The 11612-nt window shown below is 38.8% G+C and overlaps 1 protein-coding gene across 1 annotated transcript in view; it reads right to left on the bottom strand.

Moving 5' to 3' along the window:
* Nucleotides 1-11612, bottom strand: part of LOC106533657 (collagen alpha-1(XXVII) chain A) — a gene marked incomplete at its 3' end in the record, with an annotated part of 69880 nt that overhangs the window by 54956 nt on the left and 3312 nt on the right. The window contains 3 exon segments of the mRNA XM_014030063.1: nt 1057-1110; nt 3126-4636; nt 10051-10121. Of these exon segments, the coding sequence (XP_013885517.1) occupies nt 1057-1110; nt 3126-4636; nt 10051-10121 (1636 nt within the window).

Genomic DNA, 11612 nt, shown 5'->3' with positions numbered 1-11612 from the left:
CTTCCTGAAGATAGAAGAGTTTGTTGAATCTGACGTGACATGTTCGTACGAACCCTTTGTACGAACAAAAGTAAGAGAAATTTAGGATAAGAATACAAACATGTTCCTGCAGGAGGCCCAATGACCTAAATTTTAGGTGTTGCAAGCAGTCATCAACCTACACAGATGGTACAGCTGTTTCAGCATTTACAGTATATAAAAACTAAAGGTAAGCCTGTGGAAAATTGTATGAAGTCACCACTATAATAAACACTCATTTAAATGTTTTTTTAGTTGGAAGCTGGCTGCGTAGAAGATGCACAATATTCAATCTGTCTGCAGTTGACGTACGCTCACATGCATTAAATACCAACAGTTTGTTCAGACCAAAGCAGAGGCCAACATACACACTGTACAAAACCTACTTGTTTGAAACATGTCATAAAGCACAACCACATCGTCTATCCATGAGAAACCAAGAGATAATTCCTAAAACAAAATCCTTGAAAGAGTTTATAAGTGTTCAACTGGAAAAAGAGGCTTTTCATTAGCCCAGAATGGGATTTCCTATGAAGTGTTAGTGAGGTCTGCTGCAACAGCTTAGTTGGAAGTAAGTCCAGTGGAGCCATGTGTTCTCTGTCTGTTTACAGTGCTTTTATTAGGCATCCTGTGGCACAGGCAGCCTTTTGAAAGGCCGTCTTTATATGAGCTTTCCTGTTTATGCTTAGGGGTGGGAGGTCAGCACTCGCAGCCTTGTGCTGAATATGGTTGAGCTGTCTGCATAGGAGAACTTTGTCTGTGAGAATATGAGAGAGAGTTTGTGTGTGTGAGCCAGTTGATGTGCGGTATTAAAGTAATGTGGGAGCCTGGCTTCACAGAAAAAAACTGACCACAGCTGAGCTGGGTCAGAGATTTCATTGTGCACTGGCAGTAGTAGGAAACACAAACACAACAAGTGTAAATATCAATCACAATCCTAAATATAGATAACCTCAGAACAGGGTTGCAATAAAAAATGAAGCCAAACAGAAACTTTCCAAGTGTTTTTGATGTGGCTTGAGGTATTTGAAAACTCACCCTAGGACCCCTCTTGCCTGGAAGACCTGGTTTCCCTGGAGGTCCCTGTAGTCCCTGGGGAAAGATTGTTAAGTCAGTGCTGCACACTGATACACAACAAAAATAATCTCTCCCAACACTTTAACTATCTTTGACAGTCATACTTGTTAATTCATTGAAATCCTTTTTGCATTTACGCAGTAAAAATGCTTCCATAAAACATTGACTGTTCTGTATTTGGAGGGTAAATTTTGAGCAGTAATTCCATCTTAAGGATACGAGAGTAAAAACGTATCCATCAGGAGGCTATGAGCCTGTGTGGCAGGAAACTGTAGGAACTCTAGAAATAACAGGTCATTTCCTGTGCCACTCAATGCTCCTGTATGCCTTTATCTGGCTTGTGCTCATTCGTTTTCTTTTAATCAGAAAAGGAAAAAGAGAAGGAAGGAAAAACAGAGCATTTGTGGCTATTTTGGCTGACAAAAGCACTCTGTAGAATTCTGGACTTTAGGTTAACTTTGACTTTAAACATTTATATTACATTCTTAAAATGTTGTTTCCCTTGTAAAAATCATAATTTGTCTTTCCTACACTGGTAAAGTGAGTTTGATGTTTGAAGTTGGGATAAAACAGACATGACAATCTCATAAAAAAAACTGCAGCAGCCACCATAAAGCACAGTTATTGATGTAACAGAGCTGTCAACTTTCTTCAGTCAACGCATCTCAGTTTTCACAAGGCTGTGAACTTTTGGAAACAAAGGAAGCACAGTTTAACCTCAAATCAAAAGCAACCAGCTAGACTTATAAATGTAGACTTAGGGTTGTTGTAATCATTGTCACAAGTCCTTTACACTGTCTGAAATACGTTTTCAAACTTTCCTTTTCAAGATAACTTTCAGGGTTAAGACCACCTCTGTTGCTGCACGTGGTGTACCCTAAAGTGGGCGTCATCTCTGTCAGCACACACATCTTCACACTTCTACTTCCTGCTTCAATCATCAGTCTTTATACAAGTTTTTGTTTGTTTTTGGCCCCCACGGTTGCATCTCTTTGTCTTTCTGAAGAGACTTTACCCACAATGTCTTCCAATTCACATAATCATTTTAATTAACCCCATATTATAATAGTAAAATGTATTGCTACTTTAGCACAAAGCTTGGAAATAATAGCCATCTTCAAATTCAAATACATGATTCAATTTACTGATTTGTTTGAAAATCAAAATTAAACTAGATTATTGCTGTAGATAATACTGCTTTTGCTTGTTCATACTGATCAAAAAGAAATGGCATATTTCTGTACGGCTGTGTTCTTCTAGGTATGATGACAGTGTTGCAAAATAAAAATAAAGAAAGCAACATTAGTGCCGGTAGCATCTGAAGTAAATGCCATTTCAAAGTTACATCCACCTCCAAACTCCAGCATTTTTCATTGAGAAACATTAGCACTTAAGTCATATCAAACTTTCTTAGCAAATGGTCAGAAACTGAGAGGAGCTCTGATGTTGCGTGAAAAATGACCTCTTGAAAGAGGGAAATAGTGTTCTAGCCTCAAGTACCGCACTAAAGAATTGACTTGCCCTTGTGCCCAGATTGGGAAACTGCAAACTCAATGTTTACTGACTGCCATGACCCTCAACCTTGCTTTGAAAAGGGGTCACATGACCTTGACTAGCACTTTCTGGTCAAGAGACAAGAAGGTGTAAGAGCTAACATGTCAGAACCAACTTGGTGGGGTTAATGCACAGACCAAGGAGGAGAGAAATACTTTAAAAAAATACACAAAAGAAATATTTGTTGTGGAGAAATGGACATAATATTTGAAGTTTTAGTGATTATTTTGAATCAAATTTTACTTCAGTGTCAGGTCTATCTGTGATCTTTTTTATTTACTGTGTCACCACCTGTGATTTGATTCAAATACTGACACTGAAGTAAAATGTTCTCTAACTGTATTTTTAATGTTAAGCAATCTACTACTTGCACAAACCGATTTTTCACTGGTGCTTTTCAGGTTGATTTGCCTCTTTTGTAGCATCTGCACACAGAAAACTTAAGTGACCAACTTAGGTTAAGCAAATGTTCTTACCGGTGGGCCTACGTCTCCTTTTTGTCCCTTAGATCCTTCCAACATGGAGAACTGTGTTGGTGGAACCTCCCAGCTCAAGAAGCCATCAGTGGCAGGTGGTGTTACTGTTTTGTCTGAAGGCTTGGTTGGTCGTGGAGTAACTGAAGCTTTGGTAGATTTAGTTTCCTTTGTTGGTTTGATCGTCTTTTTGGAGGCTGGCTTTGAGGTTTTAGCATTTGTAGATTTCGAAACTGTTGACTTGGATGGGCTAACTTTGGACGATGTTGGTTTCGGTGTGGCAACTTTGACAGAGTTTGATTTGGATTTGGGCGGAGTGGCTTTGGATGAAGGAACTTTAGGGTTGGGGGGTATTTTCTTGGCTGGTGTGAATTGTGGTTTGTTTGAAACTGCTGCTTGGTCAAGTAAGACAGAATCATGCTTGGTCTTGGGGGGCTTCATGGTGATAGTGGCTGGAGTAGTAGGTTTCTTTTTGTCTGTTTCTGCAGTTGTCTTTTTAGAAGGTTTGACGGTTTTTTGTGGAGTGGGTTTTGGTGTTGTGGGTTTAGAAGTTTTCTGACTCGAAGCTTTAGGACTTGGAGTAGGTGGTTTTGTGCGCGCTGTTGGTGACGCTGTTGTCCTGAGTGGTGCTGTAACAGTTTCGGTCCTGGTCTTAGGAGATGGGGCAACCACACCAAACTGAGATGTAACTGGTGTTGTAGAAACCAGTTGAGGAGTGGGAGTAGTCCTCTGATTTGGCTTTGATATTTTGGAAGGGGCCACACGTCTGACAGCTGAGGCAGCAGCGGCAACACTCTTCGCAAGGCTCAACCTTGTTGGCTTTCTGGAGGTTTCTTGGCCACCTTGCTTAGGTGTAGCAGAAGTAGCTGAGCTGTTTGTTGTTCTTGGCAGGATAGGGAGTAAAGGAGAAAGGTTAGGCCTGTAAGTGTCAGCTTCCCTGCACTGTTTCTTTATGTACTTGCAGTAGTTGTGAGCTGCCTGTGCAGAAGGGACCAGGTCAAACTGGCAAATAGCACCTTCAAAGTATGCTGATGAGGCATGCTGCTGGCTTGTTCTCCCCAGCAGGAAAGAGCCTTGGAGCTCCTCATTACCCCACCCAAAGTTTGCCTGAATACTCTGCTCTCCGCAGGAGGCATATAGAGTCACTTTCTGCCCGTTAATCCCCACGGCCAGCTGGTGCCACTGGCCATCATGGGGCTCGTAGGGCAGTGCCACTGAGGTGTTTGGTCCTGTGTGTAGGACGAGGCTGCCCGGCACAAGCTGCAGACCAAGAAGAAGCTTCTTGCTGTCTGAAAGCAGAGTGAAGAGGAAAGCACTGTTGACACGGTGTGAACGCACACTCAGGACCAGTGCCAGCTTGGGCCAGATGGCCCCAGGAAAGATTGAGCCCAACGGTGACTCAATGTGTGCCCGTTGGGTGAGGATAATCCCCGATCTGAATGGAATGACCCCTGCTGGTGCAGAGCGTGAAGCCTTCTCTCCCTTGAGTCCCAACTTCTGGAGAATATCAACATCTGGGAAGAAGACAGAGTGGTATTAAATATGCATATAATCACAACAGGCCTGTTTTATGCTTGAGTATATTCTGTTTATTGTGTTACTTAAAATTTAGACGGAAGACTTTATGCTATCTTTCTTTTCAGTTCTGTTTTGTTGTTTTTAGTTTGATTAAATATATTAAATTTTTTCATGTTTAAAATATTAGGAACAAGGCACACTGTAAAAATAGAAGCATAATTTAGCATAAAAAACATCACGTTTGGTTAAGACAGCAGCATTTTCAGAAAAGGGAGTGATCATGTTGCCTAGTCAGAAAACTTTTTGTTTTGATCATACATTTGTGGAGCGCAGACACATTACCCTTACAATAGGTAAACATAGCAGTGGGGCAACTGAACTCTGTATAAATTGATAAAAAGAATAATTTTGAAAAGGATATAGATTTATGCTAATTCCTACACATTAGGTGTATACTTGTTGCAAAGAGATGCTGTTGCATCTTCAACTTCAAATGTTAAGGTTTGTTTTCTTGATTCTAGTCTAGTCAGACATTTTTGATGTACAAAACATTTTTACATGTGCCCACAAATGCTTCATTGTCATTGTTTTAAAGGCCTGCAAGCCCCCTGAACCTGAATGTGAAGCAAAGTCTGTGCTCAGTTTGTAAACCTTGCTAATAACTGCAGCACACACAACTCAAACTTATTCTATTAAGATTGCATTTAACAAGCAAGTCATCTGAAGCTGTTTTACAGTTCAATTAAAGCTTAGTTACACATATATACCCACAGGCTATAATATCCATTTTCTTATTTCCTGTTTTAGGTATACATTGAAGCCTCAAAATAATTATTGTAATATAATCTCAGTGCAAAAAGTAAGGATTTTGGGGTTTGGCAGATTATTTATTGTTGTAACAATGCTTCTTGATAATAAATCTTACAGCAGATTGGATTTATCTGTAATCATTGTAATCTTACAGTGATTGGAAGCACCTAGGGGTACCAGAGCTCAAAATAAAGATGACAGAGAAGATTGGGCAAATTTTTCATGTGCACAACCCACATACTCAGCTCTACTGTTCATCCCACAAATGCATGTTCCTTACAAATGTGGCACCATTTAAAAGGGAAATTAACAGGCTTTCCAACAGTATAAGATTTATTCCCATGAAGCATTGTCTCATCAAAGAAACAATCTATCAAACACAACTGTACTTACTTTTTGTGCTAAGTATGGATGATGAAGAGGTAGGAGTCAAAATGATTAAGATTTATTGATGTTGACTTTTTCCTTCAACTCAGATTTGTGATTTGAACCTCTGAATGTATTGGTGCTAAAATGATCTTATTTCCCAGTTGTCTAACACGTACCGTATATGGTGAAATAATAAAATGCTTCTTCAAATTTCAATTATTTTTACACAATTTAATTTACACTTAATCTTACATAGAAATAAACATGTTTTTTTTTCTATTTGGCTTGAAAAATATTTGAATAAATACAAAGTTGCTTTATAAAACAGAACATGGAAAAGTTGAGTTGAATTATGCAAATTAGCTTTAGTCATACAACTGCAAAACCTTTTTTATTTCCCTCCTTCCATTTTTTTCTTATCAGAGCAGGTTTGGATATTTAAATCAAGGCCAGTCACCATAAGAGGAGTAAAAATACAATTATCAGCTTTTCATTGAGTTTGAACTCTCAGTTCAGTATCTAATCTCAGTATTCTGAGCTTTCATCCTCTTAATGACCTTTGACCTACCTACACATTCTCACTCCCAACTCGTCACATATTGACGTTTAAGGTAAGGTTCCCTCTGCGTCTTATTTGGACGCATCAGGTACCCCCCTCACGTCACTCCTTGACGCCCACGGCTTTTCCGGGTTGCGCCACCAGGGGGCTTTGGGGCGGGTGTCTGAGGTTAACATGAGGGATCGGGTTTAATGGTTAAGTTTAGGTACTGGGATCAGGGGTAGGATGTCCATGGTGAATATTAGGTCATTTTACGCTTTAGAACATGTTCACCTGAATTTCGTACATTTTCTAAAAATGGTTAATTTTACCTACTACGGTCAGGGACAGGATGTCTAAAGTGAACTAAGGTAATTTCAGGCTTTGGAACGGTCGTTTTTGCGCATTTTATACACTTTCTGAACATATGACAACAGCTTCCGCCCCATCTCGTCAGTAACTGACGTGAGGGGGGTACCCCGCGCGTCAATATCGGACGTAGAGGGAAACTTGCAAAACGTCAATATGTGACGAGTTGGGAGTGAGAATGGGTTGGACCTACAGGCCCCTCACTATCTTTTTTTTACCTCTGGGCTCACTCTGTGATCTGTGGTCACTGGTCCTTGTCTAATGAGGACATGCATTTTGAAGGGAAATGACAGATGGGATGTCCTAATGTCTGCTGCACTGGTAAGTTCTTTCTATAGAAAGAAAGGTCTTCAATGAAATGCTCTTGACTTTCTACAGTACAAGGCGATCTTTGTTGAGATGGTGGAGTTCAGAGTTTGGAAATGCAATTACTGATAGAGCAAAAGTTTATAAACAGTAAAACATTGTTTCAGTTCCATGTCAAACCAAAACAGCCTTCTTCACTCCTTTAAGAAGTATTTAGTCAAACTTCCTTCACATAACCTTATACATCAAACACACAAAACATTTATTACTGTGTAAAGTGATCTAAACTCTGTCTCCACTATTCAGTGACTTCTACGCTCAGAATAAGCCTGCGAGAATTCATCTGGCCTCAAAATTTCATGACTTCATTAAATCTAAACAAGGAGTACTGTACACCCCTCCACACTGAAGCCTCCTCTCCGTGTGGTCTCTTTCCAGTAAAGGACAACAGGACTTGACAATGAAACAGTATGTGCATTACATCTTCACATGTTTCCAATGACTTGACTCAAACACAACTTGTACTATGACTCGGGACTTTTGTGTATTAACCCTGCGGTTTTGCAGCACACTGCGTGGATCCGAACAGCAGTGTTGAACACATGGCCAGAGTCCACAGTGCTGCACTGTGCCAAGTCTCTCAGCTAGGACAAACACAGCGTCTGAGGCTTTTCTCCATGAAATCTCATCCACTGTAGAAGATGAAGTCACTAATTCACACTCAAATGACTCCTCTTTGGCTGACCTGCATTTGTCCACTGCAAGCTGTTTAATATATTTCTCATCCTCGCGGGGATACGTTTAGCATGGATTTCTGGACAACTACATCAGAAAAAAATTATTTCATATCTATCAATGTATAAAACAGAACATCTTATGTTATTACCAGCTGACAGAAGGGGAAGGTAGATGACAATATTTTTGATTATGTCTGAATGAGTGTGCATATGTCTGTGACCAAAATATCTCATGAACCAGTGGAAAATGTTAATGAGACTTGCAGAAAGTAATCCCTGGTTGTATCACCACAACTGACTAATTTTTTGCAGTCAACAGGATTCAAGATGGCCGTCACAGCCAACTGATCTTTAAAAGCATAGAAATGGCTAGGATTTGTTTTGTTTTTATATGTTTTGGTTCAAGCTGAGGGTCATCCATGACACAAACTCAGAGTCAACCTTGTCTGCTTGTTAAAAAAACATCGCTTCAAAAATTCATCAAATGGTATCTAAACCAGATTAACTTTCAAATTCAACCTAATTCAAAAAGTCTACTGCAGCTATTTAATATTAGTCAACTCAAAAAAAGATAGGTATTGAGGTGAAATTGTGTGTGAGTTGAAAGTCATTTACAACGCATGTTGAGTGTGAGATCTCACTATAATGCATGAGATCGCAGACGCTGTTATTTTCTAGGTTTTGAACCAAACGGCTACAATTTCGTCATTTCTCAGCAGAAAATGGTCATCGTCTGAAAGTCTGACATGAAAGAATGCTGGGCCTTTAATTTGACTTGTGATTGAAGCTGAAACAGGGGACAAAATATGGTATTATATACTTTGATTTGAACGTGTTTTTGCATTTTCTAAATGTGTGTTGTAAATCTGGAAGTTACTATAGAAAGAGAGACAGGGATGCAGGGAGGGATGTGACAGATCGAAAACACTGCAACTAAAAAGTGTCAAAGAATAATAATAAAAAACAACTGTTCATGTTTGAGAAGTGCACTTTAACTGTTACACACGTGGACAAAATTGTTGTTACCCCTTGTTTAATGAAAGAAAAACCCACAATGGTCACAGAAATAACTTGAATAAGAAAAAAAAGCAATAACAAATAAAAATTCTATAAAAATGAACAAATGAAATTCAGACATTGCTTTTCAACCATGATTCAACAGAATTTTTTTTAAATAAAACTCATGATTTATTTTTTTCTGTGACCATTGTGTGTGACCATTTCTGTGACCATTCTTTCATTAAACAAGGAGTACCAACAATTTTGTCCAAGTGTGTATTATTTAGGTTTTCCAATAAATTATGTTTTTCAAGATCCATTATACAATTCACTAAGCTAATAAATAGCCTAAAGTTAGATTTCCATAGCAAAAATACTAATCTAGAGTACAGTATGGTGTTTTAGGATACTTCTATCAAATAAACTTCCATAAAAGCATGATTCAAAGTTGATCAAAGACAGGAAAGAAGATATCAAAGACTCATTTTATGTTTGGCCCAATTTAATTATCCCAGAGATGACTTCAATGCATCACAATTAAAACTATGAAAAAGGGTCAGCCTTCATGTAATGGACTGAAACGACATGTTTTGTTTGTTTTGTTTATGTGTGCATCAGTGTTCAGTCTCTGCTTTGATGAGCCAGTTGAACTCCGTGCTCCGTCAGTCTGAATCACAATAACCGGAGAAGACCGGGCACCGATCCACTGACCTGTGTCTAAAAGCTTTTCTATAAAGACAAACGGGCCCACAGAACAAAACGCACGCTCGCAAGCTTCCCACTAATAATTTGATTCGGTCAAACAAAAAGAATGACCACGGAGGGGAAAACATTGTACAAGTTTATACTCTACACTTTATTTGGAGATGAGGAGTGTTGTCGTAACAGGGCCGAGCAAAATGAGGAGTTGAATGAGCTAAAAATCCAGCTGCAACAAAAACAATTATCAAAAAAGTCTGACTCATAATGAACTTTAATCCTACATCTAAAGCTGAGACATTCTTTCAGTAAAACGTTGTAAATCACTCCAGTGAGAAAAGAGGTTTTTGAGTCACATTTTCCTCCCTCGCCTACTTAACTTATCTTACTCAGCACCTGTTATATGGCAGTGGCTGACCAGCTCTCATAACAAAGTGTTTACATGCTTGGGCTATGACCAAACAACCAAACTCACCTCAGCCGTGTTTTTTTTATTACACAAGCCGATATTATTTCAGCTAATACAACCAAAAAGAACATTTTAAATTAATGAAAACATGCCATGTAAAAAGCCATCTCTTACCTTCGGAGTGTACTTGTGTTAATCCCAGGTAACAAGTACAATATAAAACTGTACAGAGCAATAGGGCTCTCCTGGGGGAAGAAAAAAGAAGGGCGTTAGAGACGTGACTAGGCTGTATAGTGCTGAATCAAAGAGGGGCTGACCTCTTCATACTGCTTGATGTCATTTTCTCACAATTTAAAACCAATTGTAAATAATAGTTTAACATTGTTACTGTACAGGCCAACAAAACAATTCTCAAAGAACATCTCTAATTACTGCTTACAATGATAGGAAAATAAAAAAAATCTCTTTCAATATTAGGCTTTTGCAGACATAAAAATGATGTAACCTAAGTGAATAAAACAGATTTTATCCTGACAGAACAACTGCAAAGTGCCCAGGTCGAGCAGCAAAATAAGCTCAAATCATCAGCCCTCCACTACCATGCTTAACTGTTGGTACGAGGGATTTGTGAGGATAGCTCATGTTTGATTTGCTCCAAACTGTGGTTAGCGGTTAGCATCTCTACTTTGTTCTCATCTGTCAAAAGGACATGGGTCCAGAAGTCTTTCAGATGCAATTTTACAATCATGTTATTTGTAAAAAGACTGGAGACTTTTCTAACAAGCCATACATTTTTTTTTCAAATTGTCCTGTCATAAATTGCAACCTTTAATCTGCTAAATGAGCCTGTGGAGTTTAACATCTGACTTTTTTTTTCAATTTCTCAGAGCATTGCACAGTCTAACCTTGGGGTAAATGTACTGGGATGTCCACTGCCAAATCAGCAGCTGTCCTAAATGTTTCCCCACTTGTAAATATTCTTTCTCACTGTTGAACGATGGACTCCAGGTTATTTGGGAAAGACCTTTAATCATTTCCAGTTGGATTAGGAGCAACACTGATGTTACTGATGTTTTTCCTCTCTTGGCATTTTAACGCAACCTGCAGGAACTCTATGCTTTTATAGAAGTGATCATGTTTTATGATGTTAATTTAATCAAGTTGATTTGATCAGCAGCACCTAAAGTTACTGGAGCTCATCCAAACTGTGGTGTCATACTGTTTAAACAAGTAGTTATCATCGAAACAGGAGCATTTCTCTCTAACATCACTCAATAACCAGTGTTGGGTTCACTTTACCAAGTTATGTCAAGTGGTTCCACTTAACTGAGTTGAATAAGTGTAAAGCATTTTTCACATTTACCTTTAAAGAAAATGTTATAGTTGCTTTAAAAGCACATTTTAAAGCCAAATCTTTGACCATCTTGTAATGTGTTTGACCCTTCAACAAGCCTAACTGCTCTGCAGCTATAATGTGATTTAAATAAGTCACAGGATCTTTTTACTGCCCCGAGGCTTGTATGAAATGAAAAAAAATTGGTGCAATTTAAATTTTTGAATTAGTTCTAAATTAGTTCTACATTTTAAACACCACAGCAAAACAAATTCACAAAACCCACTGTGAGCGAATGAGCTACGAGAAAAAAAAATAAAGCTGGATTCTGCAAAAGCAATCAGAGCATCTCTCTCTCTCTCTCTCTCTCTCTCTCTCTCTCTCTCTCTCTCTCTCTCTCTCT

Source organism: Austrofundulus limnaeus, unplaced genomic scaffold, assembly GCF_001266775.1.
Source record: "Austrofundulus limnaeus strain Quisiro unplaced genomic scaffold, Austrofundulus_limnaeus-1.0 Scaffold993, whole genome shotgun sequence".
Taxonomy (NCBI): domain Eukaryota; kingdom Metazoa; phylum Chordata; class Actinopteri; order Cyprinodontiformes; family Rivulidae; genus Austrofundulus; species Austrofundulus limnaeus.
The sequence above is the reverse complement of the archived record's forward strand: the minus strand, read 5'-3'. Positions and strand labels throughout refer to the sequence as shown.